Raw genomic sequence first — 21,342 nt, 5'->3', positions numbered from 1 at the left:
TGTGGAAAGGAATAAGATATGTCAGTTGTCTAGTTAAATATTGATATACTTAAAAAAATCTAGATGTTTGGCATTATTGAAGATAAAACATTTTCAAATTAGTTTTTCACGTTTTGTTGATTTGGGGTAACTATAGGTTCTATCTTACTTTAATAGAGATGTTAAGATTTTAACAAATTGCCCCTTCAAGAAGGGAAACATATTACATGTTGCTTTAGTGTACAGAGGGAGAGTTGGGACAAATAAGCTAAAGCGATTTATTACCCTATACAGGGATCAGAGGCTGTATTTGTGAAATCCATGGCTTTTTTTTCTTCATTTGCTTACACTGAAATCCAGTTTTAAACAACTCCTGTAGAATTATTCAGTTGTTAAGAAATTCTATGTGCACTTTGCCAGATAACTGTGTAGATTTCTCAATCAAAAATATTAAACTTGGAGAATTAAAAAAAAAATTGCCCTTAAATTAGGTCACACCAGAAACCAAAAGGTCTTATCAAGAGAGGTAACTTCACTCTGGTCCCCACAGACCTTTATAAAGTACTTTCTGTGCAATATTTTAAAATAGTGTCATTCTGTCAGCAAGATGATTGTTACAGGAAGTGTAGGGCACATTTTTCTCTCTTCAGTAAGTGACAGTGAGCCACAAAACAACAAAAGGAACCAAAACTGAGGAAAGAAGAACAACTTATAAAAACAATTTCAAAGTAACCAAAAACACTGTCCCAAAAGAAACATCTCTCCGGTGTAGTCAGACTTCCTGAAATTTATGTGCCACTTAGGCTGTAGATACATGGACTTCTTATACTCATAATTTTACAAATAATCAATAGTACTGTAATTGATACAGTGTTTTATTTGGCAAGGGTGATGGGGGGGGTCAGTTATTGATTACATTCTCCCAGGAGCACCTTTCCACATCAAGATCATTTTAACTAAAATAACAAGCTGTCCACAAATCTCAGAACTAGCATTTAGTTCTACTCTATACGGAATATCTGCATTGTCCTCACCAACATTATCTCTGCATTCTTTTAGTTCACAAAAGCACAAGTAGAAAATCCTCAGATATTTATCACTCTGGACTCATTAGGTGCCTCATTCCACCCACCCCCTTCCTCACTTGGTTCTTACCAGGTATGAAAGTAGAAGACCAAATTGTTTTCCTGGAGGAATGATGAATTGACAAATAACACAGAATGCAATATATAACTTTTTTTTAAAAGAGGAAATTGGGTGCATTTGAATGATGTACTCAACAAGGCTACTATTTTACCCTGGGCTCCGAACTCTTATTCTGGTTTTGAGGTGACATGAACGGAGGAATACAACCAGAAAATGGTATTTATGTATTTGGAGTACAAAGTTTAGTGAATGAAGCATACTGAATAAGGTTAGACCAAGTAGCATTAACAAGTGATGCAGACATTATAACCACAACAGTGGTCACAAAATTCTGGAGCTACCAGCACCCAACAACAATAAAATTACTATACAAGAGCTTATTAAATACTTGCTAGACACATGAAAAACAAAACCCTTTGTCAGGGACCACGGATCTGAGAGAGCCCAGTGGCTAAATCAGCCTGTTCTTTGAGCTCCGGCCAAATGCTCTCATCACTTTCCAGTTCTGGTCCCCTTCCTTCTCTCAACAGGCAAGGAGCCCGTGAGGACGCCATGGTTTCCACGTCTGATCCAGATCAGGACAGCTCGCCACGGTTCCTTCAAGAAGCTCAGGCCAGGGTTAGGTTCGTATGAGGGGTGCTCTTTCATCTGCAGTTCCCTGCGACGCAGAAAAAAGAGGACAGCAAAGTTAGGCCTTCAGGTCAGAAACATATTTCCATGTGAAAAGTAGGGGGCGGGGGAAGGGGAGACGGAAGGAGGAAAGACTGATTGGAAGGCTGTAGGTCATCGGTCGTCCCTCTCACCTCTCTCTTCTCTCAGCCTGATTTTTCTTTAACATTCAGGCCTAACCCTCTTGAGGAGGCCTGTCCTGACCACCCCACCCCAGATCCCAGAGCAGTCAGTCCCCTTCCCTGTTCTGACTCGGACTGTAACCCTCATCACACTCAACTGAATTTGCCTCCTTCCTGATTGGAAATCTTCCAGAGAAGAAAGTCTTGCTCAGTCATTGCTTGCTTGTTGAATACGTGGAGATGGTTAATTGTAGGAGCAGTGATAACATCTACATGGGCTTTCACCTGTGCTTATGGAAAGGTCGGGTTGGAAGTGAGGTCCACAGGTAGAAATGGCAAAATACGGGGATATGAAGTACAGCATGGGAATATAGGCAGCCATATTGTGATAAGTATGGTGCCGGTGGCTACTGGAAATGGGGGGGGGGGCACTTTTTAAAGTGTATGATTGTATAACCACTATCCTACACACCTGAAACCCATACAAAATAATATGGAATGCAAACTATAACTGAAAAATAAATTTTTAAAAAACTGGAAGAAAAAAAAAAAGGAACGGCCTCACACCTAATTCAGTGTAACGCGATGGGCATGGGTTAAGAAACATAATGGAAGAACGTGGAAGGTGGGGACATCTGTGTTAATATTATTCAGGTGGTTCCAACCTATCATTTCCTGCTTCACACGGGGCTTCGACAATTAGCTGAGGCGGCCGGGAGGAAAAATAAACAGCCTTTATGGCTAAAAGGGAAGCTGCTGAGAATCTGAGAAAGGCTCCTACAGAAAAGGCTCACTGAAGGCATTCAGACCTGGGGTTGGCCTGCTGGTCACTTGGGAGGCCCACCCAGCTGTGTGGACCCCATCCATTTGGGTGGCTCCCGTCCCTCCAGGAAAGGAACTACAACCCCTGTGCTCATCGGTTATGAGGCAATGACGACTCAGGTGCGTCTTTGATGATTTCACAGATTCTTCCCAAGCAGGTCCCGGTTGCCTTGCCCTGTGGCGTTTGGGCTGTTTTTCTTTTATCCTGTAGCTAATGTTTACTAAGCTCTTACTAAATACTAGCGCTGGGCCAAGTGCTTTATGTTTGAATCACCGAATCCTCACGGAAAACTTCTAAAGGAGGCTCGCGAGTTCTCTCATTTTATAGAAGAAACTGAGGCACAGTTTCTAGGGACACACAGCGACTAAGTGGCAGCACTAGGATTTGAACCTGGGCAGTCTGACAGCAAATGCCAGGTGCTTAGCTGTGATATAGTCTTCCTTTTCTTTCAGGCTACTTTCAAACACGTAAAGCTTACTCCCAGGGGCTCCATTCCCTCCACAGGAGCCCCAAACACTGGACAGTACCGTTCTATCACTCCTCCTCGCTTCTTATTTTGTCCAGCAGTAACATAAGCATGAAATCACCGTGTCCGGCATAAAAGCTCAGAATCCACCCTAATGAGCCAGCTGGCAGCCCTTCAGTGAAGCCCAGTTGAATTTTAACGTTATCCAGTGAGAAGTTCCTCCAGCCTCTGCTCACCTCATCCATGAATCCCTGTCCTCGGCAGGCAAGCCAGGTGAAGATCAAACCAAAGAACACACCCAGCGCCATGACAATGTAGGGTATGTTGCTGACGATCGAAGTAGTGTTAATCACAGACTTCAGGCGACCTGCATTCTCTTTATCAATGACAACACTCTAGGAACAAGAAAACAGTATTGCCTTGATTACCAAACATCCAAGGTATAACTTTTTTTTGCTATCTTTCTTCCAAATCATTAAATGCAATTTGGGTACGTTCTCCTGTTAGCAAACCAGAGATCTGAAAATCCATTTATAAATTAGTATAACCAGAGGGGACATTTATTCATTAACTCACTCCTTCCTTCCTTCCTTCCTTCCTTCCTTCCTTCCTTCCTTCCTTCCTTCCTTCCTTCCTTTCTTCTTTCTCCCTTTTTCTTTTTCTCTTTTCTTTCTTTAAAGAGCACATATTAGTTTTACAACATGTAAACCACTCAGTTATTTTTTACAAAGTTGTTATCAGAAAACATTTTACAACACATTGGCAAGGAAAATGAAACAAATTAAAGACAATATATCAGTCTAACTCAAGTTTTATGAAAAGTTATTTTACTTTTTTTCCCCTTTTCTTGCTTTAATCTGTGTTACGAAATTTACTGGAAAGAACAAGTATTTTTAAGGAAAAGAAAAAAATAAACACTTTTAAAAATGCTGCTATTTACAACAAAAGTCAGTCAATTGAGATTTATTAAGGGGAAAACCCACAACTGCCCCTCTTGAAACCAGGTTGAAGAGAGAGGGAAACTGAGGAGGCAGAACTATAGTCAATGTGATGTGTGATTCAGAAAAATATTATCATTGTGTCTTAAGTGGGTGTTTTCTGAGCTTTCATAATATGCTTTTATTAACAAAACTTCAACTTACACCTAACATTTAGGATAATATTTTATTTATTTATTTATAGAGAGAAAGGGAGAGAGAAAAATAGATTTGTTGTTCTACTCATTTATGCATTCATTGGTTGCTTCTCGTATGTGGCCTGACCCGGGAAGAAATCGAAACCTTGGCCTATTGGGATTCTGGTCTAACCCACTGAGATACCCAGCCAGGGCCTAGAGGTAATATTTCTGTGGGTATACTGCAAAAGAAGTATTTTCCACGGAAACTCCTTTCGTTTGAACTAAGACAGGATCTGTTTCTTATATATTTGTTACCAGAACGTAGAAGAAACTCTGTGCTATGATGAAGGCTGAGGCAACCATGTATCTCTGAAATTAATGGGCATATATCACATTTTATTAACCATTTCTTATTTTATTTTATTTTTTGGTTAATCTTCACTGGAGAATATTTTCCCATTGATTTTTTCAGAGAGAGTGGAAAGGAGGGAGGGGTGGGGACAGGGAAAGAGAGAGAGAGAGAGAGAGAGAGAGAGAGAGGAGAGAAGAGAAGAGAAGAGAAGAGAAGAGAAGAGAAGAGAAGAGAAGAGAAGAGAAGAGAAGAGAAGAGAAGGATTGGTGTGAGAGAGACACATCGATTGGTTGCCTACCGCACACTCCTAACCAGGGCCAGGGATCAAACCTGCAACCCAGGTGCCTGACAGGGGTGCTCCAGCCGACACGCTAACCACTGGAGACACCACCAGAGCAGTTTAACCATTTCTTTAACCACCTCACACACAATTTTTATTAATGTTGCCAATCATTTTAATTGTTCCCTCTTTCCTCCTCCTCAGCTAATGAACAGTAAACGGACGACATTTTACAAACTGGCAGGGTTTCAAAGGAGGAGACACACAGAAGGGTTCACTGGAACATCTCTCTGCGTGTTGACTTTATTGTTTCAACAGTGGCTGACACTGCTTCATGGACCTTTGCATTTTGTTTCTTGCACAGCCAGCTTCCCAGGAGGAAGTTTTACCCAAACAACGTGCTCAAGAAGGGAAATTTCTTTCTGTTAATTTTCAAATCTCAGACATCAAGTGCATTCGTGTGAACACAGAAATAAATTTTCAGAGGACAAACAGGTTTTTAAAAATCACCTCCACCCCTCACATCGAGCATGACACACAGCTACAACAGTAGACTTCGACATGGAACGTTTCCCAGCTTCCACAGGTAAAGCCAGCCCGTGGCCCCCTCCCAGTCTCCAGTAGGTGATGTGCAGGAGGCAGCTCATCGATGTTTCTAACTCTCTATCTCTCTCCCTTCCTCTCTGATGAGATCTTTTATAGACATCCTGATCGTGAGGGCACACTGGTCTGGAGAGACACGCTTATAGGAAGATGCCAGCACACTTATTTCATTAAATTACTCAGAATTTAAAGAGACTTGTTAGTTATCTTTGAGAACACATCTCGTTCAGAAGTTAGATTCCAATCTATCAGTGTAGCAATTCCAAGTGTTGCACATTCATGTACACTGTTTTTATCAAAACACAAGATGCTGAAAGCAAATGCCTCAAAATGATTACAATTCTCCCAAGAGTCAGAGGGGCGGCTACGGCTGGCAGAAGAACGCTGCCAGTCCTCAGAACATTTTGTGACTAGGCTGCCAGGTATCATCTTCACAAGAGCCCAGGAAAATCACTTAGTGTGCATTCACCAGCTCTGCACCAGTGTTTTCGGGGACATTATGTCATTTACTTCTCACAGTAGCCCATGTCCCAGGTTTAAGAGAGTACATTATGGCTCAGAGTAATTTGTCCAGGACCACCAGAGCAAATGGTAGAGCCAGGATGGTAATTCTACTTTGAATCTAAAGCACCAGACCTTAGCTACTAAACTATACTGCCTCAGAAATACACACGGGTGACAAATGCATTCATGCAACCCACATTTGCTTCCTAGAAATATCCGTGATTGTGGGCTTAAATCTAGTAAATTTGATGGGGGAACCAACCAAGTTTTATCGACAGAAAGAATAGGATAAATATATGATATCATAGTTTCGTATCCTCTTTCTTCCATTCAACATTAAATCAAAAGCATTTTCTCATATCAAAAAAATTCCCATTGAAAAGTTGGAGCAGGAAACTGTACTTAGGGATCCTAAGTAAGTAGTGGTTTTTAGCTGGGAGAAAGGCTGGACGCAGAGGCCGTTTTAACTATCAGAGTGGAGCTTGTGGCTGGCCCTGGGTGGGAGCGGTGGGGAAGGAAGGAAGGAGGCAACCAGAGTCAAAGCGAGGGGAATGCTGAGTGGAGTGGCAGGAGCTAATTCTGTAGCCTTACTAGCTGTGTGACTCTAGCAAGTTACTTAACTTCTCTGTGCCTTGTTTTCCTCATCTGTGAAATGGGGATAATACAAGGTTATTGTGAGAAATAAATGAGTTCATATATGTGAAGTACTTAGAACAATGCTTGATTCATGGAAAGCACTGTATATACATTAGGTTAAATAAAATAAGTAAATTAAAAAACCAAGACTGGCCATCCCTCATCCCTAAGGGGTAAGGGTGAGTGGACTTAGAAGGGGGCTGTCTCCCTCCCAGCATCAACCCCACCAGAAAGTCACTGCAGGAAAACGACCCTTTGCTTCTGTATAAAAAAGCAAAATTTACCTAAAGCCATCTATTTTTTTGACATAAACGTTGATTTGGAACCTCTTGGCTGCTCTTAGGATAAATCCAGTCAACTGCAAACCACAGAAGTAGAAAGAAAACATGATTAAAACCACAAACACAATTGTTTTCAATAGCGCACCATTTCTGTGTGGCTCTGATAAACGGGGTGTCCACTGCCGTGTTTGACAGGCACAGTGGGACACAGGGAACCCTGGCCCCAGAACAAAATGATAGATGTGGATTATTTTTAGGTGCCTGGTTAGCCCAGTGTTTCTCAGTACGCGCCTGAGTTCTTGTTAAAATGAAGGTTCTGACTCGGTAGGTCTGGGGTGGGGCCTAAGATTGGGCCTTTCTAACAAGCTCCCAGGATGCTGCCTCTTTGAACAGCAAAGCCCTAGAGGACCCTGGCAGAAGGGAGACCTGACAGACACCCTGTCTGAAGGATGGTTGTCGCTGCCAGAGAACAGTGCCCAGGTGTGGCCGGGCCCACCCAGGCAGAGCAGCCGCTGCTGTCATCTAAGGTTATGGGACTGTGCCTCGGCCTTCATAACAAGCACCTGCTAACAGTTTGGCTGATGAAAAGGAACCTACGGGTGGCTAAGAGAGAAAAGGGAGAAAACCACACCTGATCTTACTCACAAAAATAAGAACACTGACTTCTCAGATACAAATGAACTGAGTGTAGCAAAGAGTGAAGTCCCCCCGAATTGCTGTGCTAAGAGAATGTTTTGCTTTTCTCTTATTGTGCCATGTGTTCAAAAGCCCAAGAATGGAGACATCTGGCCTTTAATTCAGTCCCTACAGTGAGAGGCTGTTGTTACTGTATACCAAGGGTGGGGAACCTTCTTTCTGCTAAGGGCCACTTGGATATTTATAACATCACATAAAATTATCAACTTAAAAATTAGCCTGCTATATTTGGTCAAACCTTTAATTAACTCACCCCTAATGCCTTGGCAGGGCCAGACCAAGTGATTTTGTGGGTCTTATACGGCCCATGGGATGGACATCCCCCATTCCTGCTGTAGACAGTCAGGGAGCTCCAGGGAGTCTCCCCGAGACGACACAGGGGGAGGTTCCTACACTGAGAGTGCCACAAGCTAGAAAGATGCATGAACAGGGCCCATCTCGCCAAAAGCTAGAAAGACAATTGGGTAGAAAAAAAGCCCTCCCCTCCCCTTCCCTAGAAGAACCACAGGCTTGAGCTGGAAGGAGAGATGGTCTTTGAGACAGGAGCCCACCATTCTCCCAGGTCATGGCACTTGAATAAATCTCTTTCCTTTCGCATCAGCACCTGTCTCACAAGTTTGGCTTTCATCACAGCAGGCAGCCCAAACTGCGTTTTTGGTGACACTGTCACACTGTGAAATGATACTCATATCCTTTTATGCTTTTCTTTTTTCTCTTCTATGAATATAGGATTAAAGTGTATGCATACTTGATGCCTTTTAAATGAATAGTATATAATAAACTCTCAAAGGAAGAGGTTTGCCAACAGTGACTGAAGCTAATATATACACAAGGTGTCCCCCAAAAAGGTACACACATTCTAACAGCTGATAGCTCAATCAATGCTGCTTTTTCAGATTTAACCCACTGGAATTAATCATTACCTGTATACATTTTGGGGGGACACCCCATATTTAAATTTTAACCAAAACATTTTTGGCAGTAAACAGGAATGTCTTCAATCTTGCTGATCTGTGCCCCCATGGGAGAAACGTATGTATGTTGAGGTCCAAGGCTGGTGACAGAAGATTGACCAGGTTACCTGGGTCCAATCTCCCTCGTTTTCAGTGATGGAATGTTCCCTGTTGCTGTTTTGTTAAAGCAGGTTTGCTGGTGTTTCTGTACATTAGGTCCACAGAGTTCAGCCTTCCAAATGGAAGAATAGGAGGCTATACATTACACTGCACTGAGCTGAGCTTTCTACATTTGCTTGTATATGAAAGGGAGACAGCAGACTTAAGAGAGCTAAGGACAAAACCATGACCACTGAATAGACAAAATGAAACATATGGTCTTTTACCAGAAAGAGGTGTTTACTCACAGGATTAATGTCCACAAACGTCTCATGATGGTCCTTATTTGGATGCATGCCATCTATGGCAGACACAAAACTCTGATCTGCTTGGTAGAAGTGTGGGAAGGATAAAATAATAGGCGCACCTGCGTTTTAAGGAAAACAGAAATGAATATGAATAATGTGGTTCTGAAAAGGCTACGATAAGTATAAAGTTTCTGACCACAAACCTGGTTCCTAAGGAGGAAAAGTCTTCACATAAGTAAACTTGGGTTGGAGGGGGCAGGCTAAAATTCCATTCTACACCTCCTCATGCAGGGTTTATACTCCATTTTCTGACATTTCGATATTTTTTCCACAATATGTACTGAAGTCCCAGCTAAATTATTCTTTAACAAACATTCAACCTATAAAAGTAAATGCTTTATACACATTATTTTAATTAATGTTCCCAGCAGCCCTATGAAGTTAGAAATATTCATTTTGCATTTGAGGACAGTGTGGTTCAGAGAAGAGACAAAATTTAGCCAGGGACATCCAGCTATCAGGTGACAGAGGTAGAATTCTAATTGAATCATGGATGCTTTATTTTAGCTCAAAGCACTTCAAACCCCGTTTCAACTACAATTCTCTACCAGTAAATGACTTTTTTTTTGCTTGCTTTTCTGTTTTTACTTTATCTAAGATAGGCTTTGTTCTCCAGCATATGTTGGTGCAGAATGTTTTAAGATTGTGCTTGGTTCTGACATCTGCCCAGCCTCAGACCAGATCAAGGTCTGCCCACATGAAGACTCTGATTGTGGTTTTTTTGTTTGTTTGTTTGTTGTTGTGTGTGTGTGTGTGTGTGTGTGTGTGTGTGTGTGTGTGTTGCCTTTCCTATTCATTTTAAAAAAGAAGTAGGGAAACAATTATTAAAGAAAACCTATTCTAGATTTTCCTATTGAGGAGGAGAGAGGGACCCTATAATTACTTCTAGTAAATATATTTTTGAAGAAATTAGCTTATTGGCTAGTAATTTCATTCTGTTTACACATCCACCAGTCCCACAGCTCAACATACACATCACCTGTCACACACACACAAGGGTTTTGCTCTTTACTACTGGTTTCACAAAGCCATCATTTCCTTCTTTGTGGCCTACAGTCACCTTTAAACTATATTTTTAAAACTCTATTGAGGGTTTACTAAGGGCCAGACATCCCCTTTGATATGAATGAGAAAACTGGTGTCTTGAACCCTGCTCAACCAACTGGGCCAATGTGCCAGAAAGCAGGATAGGATGCAAACCCACATCTCCCTGACTCCAGAACACTCACTCATCCCACCATCCAAATTGTTCCTCCAGGATTCAAAACAGTTGAGGGCAATCCTGGAGAGGTAACATTCCGTCCACATTTGCTAATTAATACGCAAGAGGCAAGAGGGAAAAAATTGACTGTTGCAAAGTAGAATATTCCCGTTTATTCAGCTATCAACTTCCTGAGGTAGCAGAATATTAACAAAACAAAAATACATCCACACTTATGCCTGGAGCCAGAGGCACATGGGCTGAGTGGACGGGGCACTATTCAGCCAGTGAGACAGTAGGACAGGTCAGAGCAGAAACTCGTTCCCATTCATCTTTAGTCTTATCTCCAGATGAGGGGAGCCGTGATCCCTGGCACTGTGCTCCCCGAACACGCAGGCATCACCTTCTCGAGGATCACCAGCAGCTCATGTTAAAATACAGATCCTGGGGCCCTGGACAGATATGTTCAATGGTTCTCCAGATAACCCTGGTGCAAGGCCAGGGTTGGGAGGCGCTGCCCCCTCAGACAAGGATAGGGAGGATACTGCTGACCTCAGGCTTATCCCAAAAGGAGATTTTCAAACTAACTGGACAGGAGGACAAAAGTTAGCATGTTGCTTTATCCAGGAGAAAAGGACAACTTTATTCCGGAGAAAGGGGTTACCACATTTCTCAAGAGAAACTGTAAAGAGGAACTGTGGCCTAAGAAGAATCACAGTCTGAATATCAGACCCTCGTTCCAACAAGGACTGGCTGGGAGACAGGATTTGATAAAAATCAAGTTCCCTCTCTGATCCCTGGTTTCCACAGTTATAAAAAGAGGCCATTGGCTCTCTCTCTAGCAGAGGTATTGTAACTAATTATGCAGCATATGATTATTAAAGGTAGTCCTCAAGATGAAGACAATTACTGTGTCCGTTGCACCACTGATAATTCTGCCTCGTTCATGGAAAGGAGCGGAGTAGCTCAGACACTGAGGAAAACGGAGAAATTTGCTTTGAAGTCGTTGAGACTCTACCAACATCGGAACTTTCTCATTCCTGAGCTCTCCACTCCCTCCTTTGGCACTGTTTTGAATGTGATATCAGGTCATGCTTCTCATGTATTAACTACATGTAAGTACATAAAGTACGTAAAGCAGTGACTGGGACTAGTCAGTGCTAGTGACTGGACCTAGTCCAGTGGTCGGCAAACTGCGGCTCGAGAGCCACATGCGGCTCTTTGGCCCCTTGAGTGTGGCTCTTCCACAAAATACCACGTGCGGGCGCGCATGTACAGTTCGATTGAAACTTCGTGGCCCATGCGCAGAAGTCAATATTTTGTGGAAGAGCCACATTCAAAGGGGCCAAAGAGCCGCATGTGGCTCGCGAGCCGCAGTTTGCCGACCACTGGCCTAGTCAGTGCTAGTAGACATGAGCTATTATTAAGACTTCTAAACTGCTGCCAGTAAAAACCATTGCAGGAAAGCCAATCATTTTATCTTTTTTCCATTCTATAGCCAGGCTATGAAACGCTGTTCTCGCCAGGTCAGAATCGTCCTTACTGTGGGGCTGACAACGCTCTTGGTGGAAGAACACCAATCCTCCATCCCAGACACTCAGAATCATGTCATCTCTTACCGTTCTTGCAGATGCTGACATTCAGAACTCCCGAGCCCAGGCAGTTTCCTGCGGGTATACAGAAGCCGGCATTGTCGGAGGTGTTGGCTAATGCTTCGTAAGGCACCGTAAACCGAAAGGCAGGCAGTCCCTGTACACTCTTATAGTCACTGAAAGTTATATGCACTGACCTGGTAGGGAGGAAGAACAAAAAGTCAGTGTGGGCTGCAGTCAGCACAATCTGGCCCGAATCAATACTTTAGCGACAGTTCTCAGGGACAACACGGCTAAGGCTTAGAGGGCAAGCGAAAGGGGAAGATGCAAAACGAAGCTGGGAAGGAGCTCTACCCACTCCACGTGTAATAAAGGAGGAGATGAACTGTAGAGAACGATGTTTAAGAGGTAGCAACTGTGGGAATATCCAAACAAGGCCATGAAAAAAAAAATCTGTGGTAGAAAATGAAGAAGATGACATTTAGGCGCTGGCCGGTGTGGCTCAGTTGGTTGAGTGTCATCCCGTGCACAGAAAGGTTGCTGGTTCAATTCCCAGTGAAGGCACATGCCTGGGTTGAGGGTTCAATCTCCAGTCAGGGTGTATGTGGGAAACAAGTGATGGATGTTTCTCTCTCATATCGATGTTTCTCTTTCTCTCTCCCCCTCTCCTTTCCCCTCTCTCTCAAATTAATAAAAACATTTTTTTAGAGATGACATTTAGAATGGAAATGAGTGGTCTAGACCAGCAGGGACACAGGCCAGTGTGGGGGAAGCAGAAGCAAAGAACAGGAAGCAAAGCCAAAGCGTGGCCTGGACAAGTGCCCCATGAGACAGATACCTGACTAGAATACATGCTTTTATATGCATTTCACCCAAATGAAAATAGTTTCACATTTTGCCCATCATCGATTTCAATGGAGGTCAACACATTTCTGCCTTCAGTTGTGAATGGAGTTTCAGTGGTCCCCTGAAATACTAACCACCCTCATGCTTGCATAGCACCTGAGTACAGGTATAACCCCGAATTTCAGAAGTTGGCTTTATGCAACTTTACTTCTACCAAAGTCCTACATTAGTACTTGCTTTTGCTAACCAAAAGAAATCTGAAGAGAATTTTTGCTTTTATGGGAAAAGGTGAAAAGTGGAAATAGCATTTGTTTTGCCTGGCCAGCGTGACTCAGCAGTTGAATGTCAACCCATGAGCCAGTCAGGGCACATGCCGCACCACCCCCCCCTCCCGCATCCCCTATCCCCCGCCCCACCTTGTGGCTCCCCCAGTAGGGGGCGTGGAGGAGGCAGCTGATCAATGATTCTCTCTCTCATCATTGATGTTTCTATCTCTCTCTCCCTCTCCCTTCCTCTCTGACATCAATAAAAATATATTTTTTTAAAAAGAAAATTGGATTTGTCTTGCAACAAGGCATTCATTATAGAGGCAGCAAGTACTGGAAGCAATGAGAGTGACCCCACCAAGCTCCAGCATCTCAGCACCCAGCCCCACATCTCAGCACCCAGCCCCATAGCTCTGAACTGCATCTATGAGCACCTGTGTGTGCATCTGTTAGCAAGATGTGTCCTAAGGTATCAGAAAAGACTAAGAGAGCTCATAAAGGTGTTATGCTTAGTATAAAACTGGACGTAATTAAGCATATTGGGTATTTATTGGTGGCTTATGTTTTGTCTTGGAATGCTCAAAATATTTTCCATACAAATTAATGATAAGTGCTTTGCTTTATGACAAATCAGCTTACAAAAGGTTTCATAGGAATACTCTACTGTTGACAGTGGGGAAACCTGTAACAGACAAAGCACTTTGTCTTAATCTATCCTTTAGGCCTTCATTTGAGAGGAAGTGCTCTCTGGGCCTCACTTTTTCATCTTTGAACCAGAGATGAGATACACCTCTGGCAGGGCTGTGAATAACATGGAAATTGCCTTCCACTCACATCCCCCCCCCCAATAGTATTTTTAAAAATGAAATATTTTAGGCAAACAGAATAGAGAAAATGCTATAATAAATACTTTTTATAACAAATATTACTCAGATAAATAAAAAATATATTATGGGTACAACTGCAGCTCTCTGTATAACACTCCTGATTCGAGTCCTTCTCTGTGTCCCCAGAAGAAACCACTATCCTGAATCTAGGGTTTACTCTTCCCATGAGATTTTTATGCTTTTCCATACGGACATATTCATAAACAGTATGTGGCACTGTTGGCTGTTTTAAAGTATTATATACAGAATGCCATGTTCTCTTTCTGTAATTTGCTTCTTCATTCAACATTATATTTTTAAGATTTTTTACATTAATGTAGATAGCTCTGATTTGTATATGTTAAATCCTATATGGTATCCCATCATACCATATAGCATTTAAAATATAGAATTTATTTATATTTTCACTTTTATAAGCACTTAGATTGCTTCAATTTTCACCACTACAATGTTGCAATGAATTTTCTGTCTATGTCTCTTTGTGTGTGTGTGTGTGTGTGTGTATTCAAGCTGGGGAATCTATGTAGGACAGAAGTGCAGAATTAGGGACTTAACATGTCTTTGGCTTTACTAAACACTGCCAAATGGTTCTTCAAAGTGGTTTTCCCGGATAAGAATGTGTTTCCTCTGTGCCAAATCTTTTTAAAAGAAGCCTCCTACTGCCCTTCTAGGTTCCCTTGTTTCATTCATTGCACACGAATGCGTTTTCAATTCCTTTGGTGCTTCCACAAATATTTATTAAATGGAGCAGCCAGCTGGAAAGGGTCTAAACCAGTGATTTTTCAACCGGTGTGCTCAAAGAATTTATAAAACATGTAATACCTGACTATTTAGTCAGGGGCACTGACCTCTTTTCCCTTAGATTGTCAAATAAAAAAAATGACAACATCCAACACCACAGTAGCCGTCTGGTTTGAAAGAATCAAAATTATACCTTTTTTTTTTTTTTTTGGTCAGATGGGCAAAAAAATATATTTTGTGTGTGTCATAGAATTTTAGTCATTAGTTTATGTGTGTCATGAGATGAAAAGGGTTGGAAAACTGCTGGTCTAAACCATGGCACAGATAGCGGGGTGGAGAGGTGAGGATGAATGCAAGAGCTATTTCTGAGGAGGAACAGATAGCATTTGGTGACCGACTACATGCAAGAGAGGAGGGATATTTACAGGCCCCCAGGGCCTCTGGCAGGGCTGACTGGGTAGGTGGTGCAACTCTGTGAGCGATGAAACACTCAAAGAACAGCAATCCTTGAGAATATTGAATCAACCGTGTCAAACGTGACCAGGTCATTTGCTTTAGAGGAGTTTCATAAAAAGCCTTGAAAGAGTGAGTGGGGGAGGAACTGGAGGCTGCAGTTCAAGGGTGATGGGTGGGAAAGGCACAGTGGGAGATGGGGATCAGGGTGTGGAGCAGGGTGCCCCTCTTCCCACAAAGACATAATCGTGTTCATTTGTAGAGAAGGAGCTGGCGGTAGAGAGGGAGAGATTACAGGGCGAGTGAGAATAGATATGATCAATGGCAAGGTTATAGCTAAGCAAATACCTAGAAACTCTAAATTATGGGGAACCAATACAATTTATTTATCTTTTATGTAGAGATTATCTGTTGACTGGAAAAAGATCAGGTCAAATTTCATGTTTGAATATCATATTAACTAATAGCTAACGCTTAATTTTATTTACTGGGTGACAACCCCTGGGCTGGGCTAAGTATTTTACTAACAGTAATTCATTTGTCCTTATAACAACTCTCAAGGTAGGCAACTATTTGTAGCCTCATTTACAAATGAGGAAAGTGAGGCAGAGTCATTCAGTAACTTTCCCAAGGCCACACAGCTGTAAGTGGTAGAGCTGGTATTTGAACCAATGCAGTCAGGCTCTGAGGCCCATGCTGCAAAACACCACTCTGCACTGTCTCTCAATATGCCATCATCATTTATCAGGGATTAAACATGAATATCCATGCCTCATAAGTATAGCTACATAGATTCCTCACACTTTTGGTGGTCTTGCAGTCAAAGGCATTTTTAAAGTTCTTACCTGCAAAAATCAGATGGAAAGACATAAAGGATTTCGTCTTTCGTTATTAGTGGGTGAAAAGTATCACCGTCTGTTCCATTAATCATATTGCATTTGTCTGTTGTCCACCAGCCAAGTGACCTGTAATTAATAAGCACAAGAAAGAGACAAGAGGATCAAATTTGATTTTAGTGGGGTTTTTTTTTTTCTTCAAATGATCAGGACTTCTTGAGACTCAACTAGGAGGAGCAGGCTATCCACAGAATCTCATTCACATGTGACACAGGGCGAGATTGGTTAGGGACTGAATCAAGATGGGAAAATAGGCTCCCGACCCTCAGGTCAATTTTGATAGAGGCCAACGCCAAAAATCCCTCTTTCTTTCCTGAAAAAGGGTATTCTACATGGAAGTTTAGAAATTGCCATTTACTTAAAACAATGATCTAATTTAGCATTATTAATAGCCTGACAGACAAGCTCTGGACAGATATGTTCATCTCTTAATAGTCATGACAGAGCATTAACTCTGTCTCCCCTCGGAACAGGTCTCCGTCCCAAATTAATGGGGAGATTCTCTTGGGTGTCAAGAGATAATTAGTTAATTGGAAGATAGTTCTAAGGAATTTATACAAATACTAGTGGCCCGGTGCACAGATTCGTGCACATTGAAAGGAAATTAATTAGAAGAAAGATTCATGCGGTAGTTACATTACTGCAAAAAATTACATGTCAAAATAGTATATATAATATAGTATTATAAAATTAAAACACACGTGTGATTGGTGCCAGCAAAAGCTTTATATGTATCGCGCATGCGCAAGTCAACATTTATTTTTAAATTGCCAGTGTGCGTCATATGTACCAGCTGGCCAGTCGGTCAGTCAGTTGATGCACGGATGTATGTATGGTCAGTCACTTAGCCTTTTATATATATATAGATAAGCTCAGAAAAGTTAAAAATGAGAGGATTAAGATAGAGAGAATAGATGGAGAAGCTCCAATAAATGTTTAATTTATTTTTTCTTTTGCGGGAGGGAGAAAATAGAGCAAATTACAGAGAAGCAGTAAGTGAAGAGATAATTTCTGAAAGTTTTTCAAAATTTAAGAAAGATATGAAGCCTTGGATTGAAAGTATGTCCCAAGGGCCAAACAGGATGAATACAAATAAATTTAAATCTGGATATGTTGTAGTAAAAGTGCAAAAGACCAAGGAAAGAGACATCAAAAGTCAATGGAGTAATATCTTCATAATTTTGAACTGTGGACCTAGAATTCTATACCTAACTTAAAACTGAGAGTGAAATTTAGACATTTTAAAATATGTGAAGTCTAAGAAAGTTTACCACCCACAGATCCTTTCTTAAAGAACTACTCATGCAGGGTTTCTCAACCTATTAACCCTATTGATGTTTTGAGCCTGTACATTGTAGGATGTTTAGCAACAGCCTAGGTTTCTACCAGTAGATTCCAGTAGCACCTCCCAGTTGTGACAATCAAACATGTGTCCAGACATGACCAAATGTCCCCGGAGGGGGCAAAACTGCCTCTGGTTGGGCACCACTGTATGAATGGATACTCTTCAGCAAGAAAACTAAACCCAGAGGAATATTTGACAAAGAAAAAGTGAGGCAAGCCGAAACCGGTTTGGCTCAGTGGATAGAGCATCGGCCTGCGGACTGAAAGGTCCCAGGTTTGATTCCGGTCAAGGGCATGTACCTGGGTTGTGGGCACATCCCCAGAAGGAGATGTGCAGGAGACAGCTGATTGATGTTTCTCTCTCATCGATGTTTCTGGCTCTCTCTCTCCCTTCCTCTCTGTAAAAAATCAATAAAATATATATTTTTTTAAAAGTGAGACAAATAAAAGATGTTGGCAATTAATTATGTATTTACCATAAAAAATGAACTTTTTAATTATATTTGCTTCCTTAAGAAGGTAAAATAAGTCATAGACAAGAATAATAAAGTGTGTGTGTGTGTGTGTGTGTGTGTGTGTTTAAGAAATGAGTAAAGTTATTGTCCTATTTGGAAGGAGAAAAAAGACAATACATAGCTTTAGATTTTGTTAGAAAAATATTGTTATCTGAATCATAAAAATCTAAGGATAGGATAGTCATAAACAAGAAAAAATAAGTCCAAATATACTAAATAAGATAGCATTATACCATATATGTATCCGTAATTATAACACACATATAAAAGGATTAAACTATTTTATTAAAAGAATGAAAAAATACAGAATGGGTTTAAAACAAAAACCAGCTACATCCTGTTTACTAGTAAATTTCCCTTCCAGCCCAGTTCCCCTTGGTAAGTCACTGTTGCCAGTTTCTTATATATTCTTTCAGGGGTCTTGTATATTTGTGTGTGTGTGCGCGCGCGTATGCTTACAAATATGTTTATGTACGTGATGTTTTAAATTTAAATTAACTGTTTATTTAAAAACAGTCTGATATTTACAGAAAAGTTATGAAGATACTACCGAGAGTTTTCCTGTATTCCACACCAGTTTTTTTGCCTGTATTTCTGGGAAGCTTAGAAATAAATTTAAAGTTCAAGAACAGAAACCCTCTTACCTCAGTCCCTGAAGAATTGCCTTGTTTTCTTTCAAAGGTTTCTAATTTCTCTAACTTTAAACAATTATCTTGTTTTATAGGTAGCTTTAGCTCCTTTTTGGAAGTAATTTATGTTATAAATATTAAAACAAACATATTTTTGAAATACTATCATCCTGAACTCAAATGTATTTCATCTTTAAAAAAAATAACACAGCCCTGGTCGGATGGCTCAGCTGGTTGGAGCATCGTCCCGTATACCAAAAGGTGGTGGGTTTGATTCCTGGTCAGGGCACATACCTAGGTTGTGGATTCCCTCCCCATTCAGGGCGGGTACAGGAGGCAACCTATTGATGTGTTTCTCTCCCATAGATATCCTCTCTCTCTCTCTCTCTCTCTCTCTCTCTCTCTCTCTCTCTCCCTCCCCCCCCTCTTCCCTCCCCCTCCCTTCCTCCCCATTCCTCTTTCTCTAAAACCAATAAATATATCCTCAGGTGAGGATTTTAAAAATTAATAAAAATTTAAAAAATAACAGAAACAATCCACAATCATTAAATTAAATTAAAAAGAGAATGTCTTCCATTCCCCACAAAACAAGCAGTGGTTTGAAAAGTATCGGTGCTGCAGCTGCACATGACTCCCAAGTGGGAGAGTGATTTTCAACCATCAACATTCAATTTGTCAAGTGCATTATCCCAATCTTGATTTTTAAAATAATAATTGTAAGTATATTTTACATACTTATAGGTTTTTCATCCCCAAAATGACAGTGTTAAAATATTTTTTTGAAATAATATGGAAGTGGACATTCAGTTTAAATAAAAATTGAAAAATAATTACGCTGATGAATCATTAGACTTACGTTTTTCCATTCCATTCCACAATCTTTGAAAAGTTAAGGTAATTGTCTTCTCCAGTTAGAAAAACATAGTCTCCATCATTAGTCCCATTTTTCTGAAAATAAGTGAATATGATCATTTAAAGTAACGTGATGGTTAACTTTGTGTCAACTTGGATGGGCTATGGTGCCCAGCTGTTTGGTTAAACACTAGTCTAGATGAAGGATTACAGGTTCAATTCCCCGTCAAGGGCATGTACCTAGGTTGCAGGTTTGATCCCTGGCCCCAGTCTGGGCAAGTGAGGGAGGCAACCAATCGATGTGTCTCTCTCACATAGATGTTTTTTTCTCTCTCTCCTCCTCTTCTTCCTTCCACTCTCTCTAAAAATCAGTGGGAAAATATCCTTGGGTGAGGATTAATAAATCTCTCTAAATATAGATATAGATCTCTTTCTCTGGAGATCCCTGACTGATACAGTAACTAACAAATTTAATCTTCATGAAACTGCCCTAGTTGAGCCCAATTGCTACATGAGACTGAACCAGAACTAGAGAATAGAGTGAGGAACTACCGAACACAGAATTACTATACGACCCCCCAAATCCCACTCCTGTGTATATACCCAAGGTACATATTCAATGTTCATAAAAAACTTGTATACAAATGTTCATAGCAGCATAATTCACAATAGCCAAAAGGTAAAAATAACCCAAATATCCATTAACTGCTGAATGGATAAACAAAGTGTGGTATATCCATACAATAGAATATTACTTGGCCATAAAAAGGAATGAAGTGCTGATACATGTTACAACATGGATGGACCTTGTAAACTTTATCTACACTAATAAAAGACAAACATGCAAATTGACCATACCTTTGCTACGCCTTAAGCCAAGCCTACCAGCCAATCAGAGCGACTATATGCAAATTAAACCAACCAAGATGGCGATCAGCAGCCACGGAGCTGGAGCGAGCAGGAGGCTTGGTTGCCCAGTGATGGAGGAAGCCAAGCTTCCCGCCTGCCGCAGCTGGCTCTAAGCTCCATTCAATGCAACAAAGTTTCAATTATAGAAGATAAATAAACACCAGATACCTGCTTTCAGCCTGCCATGGCCACGGAGCTGGAGCAAGCAGGAAGCTTGGGTTGCCCCTGGCGATGGAGGAAGCCCGCCCTGGCTGGCTCTGAGCTCCACTCAAGGTTACAAAGTTTCAATTATAGAAGGTAAATAAATCCCAGAATAAAAAAAAAAAAAAGGAGAGGCTGGGAGCTTCCTTCGCCGGGGGGCTTGGCCAGCCTGAAAAAGGCCCTCAGCCCCTCACCCAGGCTGGCCAGGTACCCCAGTGGGGACCCCCCACCCTAAAGGGGGTGTGACCAGCCTGCAAACAGCCATCAGCCCCTCACTCAGGCTGGCCAGGCACCCCAGTGGGGATCCCCACCCTAAAGGGGGTGTGACCAGCCTGCAAACAGCCATCAGCCCCTCACCCAGGCTGGCCAAACGTCCATGGGGTGAGGGTCCCCACTGGTTGGGACTTGACCAGCCTGCAAACAGTCATCAGCCCCTCACCCAGGCTGGCCAGGCACCCAAGCGGGACCCCCACCCTGATCCAGGACACCCTTCAAGGCAAACCAGCCGGCCCCCACCCGTGCACCAGGCCTCTATTCTATACAGTAAAAGGGGAATATGCAAACTGACCCTAACAGCAGAAACACTGGGAATGACTGGTCACTATGACACACACTGACCAGCAGGGGGCAGACGCTCAATGCAGGAGCTGCCCCCTGGTGGTCAGTGCGCTCCCACATGGGGGAGCTCTGCTCAGCCACAAGCCAGGCTGATGGCTGCCAGTACAGCGGTGGTGGTGGGAGCCTCTACTGCCTCCTCAGCAGCGCTAAGGATGTCCGACTGCAGCTTAGGTCTGCTCCCTGCTGGTAAGTAGACATCCCCCAAGGGCTGCCGGGCTGCCAGAGGGATGTCTGACTGCCAGCTTGGGCCCGATCACCCAGGGAGCGGGTCTAAGCCAGCAGTGACATCTTCTGAGGT

General features: G+C 42.0%; 1 protein-coding gene across 1 annotated transcript in view; it reads right to left on the bottom strand.

Annotated features, from left to right (window-relative positions):
• Positions 1-836: 836 nt before the first annotated feature.
• Positions 837-21,342, bottom strand: part of SCARB2 (scavenger receptor class B member 2) — a 57,124-nt gene continuing 36,618 nt past the window's right edge. The window contains exons 5-11 of the mRNA XM_023746371.1: positions 19,321-19,412; positions 15,926-16,045; positions 11,915-12,084; positions 9,035-9,153; positions 6,981-7,055; positions 3,442-3,600; positions 837-1,783 (exon numbers count right to left, since the gene is read on the bottom strand). Coding sequence (XP_023602139.1) covers positions 1,745-1,783; positions 3,442-3,600; positions 6,981-7,055; positions 9,035-9,153; positions 11,915-12,084; positions 15,926-16,045; positions 19,321-19,412 — 774 coding nt within the window. The 3' untranslated portion in view covers positions 837-1,744. The remainder of the gene's footprint in view (positions 1,784-3,441; positions 3,601-6,980; positions 7,056-9,034; positions 9,154-11,914; positions 12,085-15,925; positions 16,046-19,320; positions 19,413-21,342) is intronic.

This window comes from Myotis lucifugus, unplaced genomic scaffold (assembly GCF_000147115.1).
Source record: "Myotis lucifugus unplaced genomic scaffold, Myoluc2.0 scaffold_664, whole genome shotgun sequence".
In the NCBI taxonomy this organism is placed as follows: domain Eukaryota; kingdom Metazoa; phylum Chordata; class Mammalia; order Chiroptera; family Vespertilionidae; genus Myotis; species Myotis lucifugus.
This window is presented reverse-complemented; position numbering and strand designations above follow the sequence as displayed.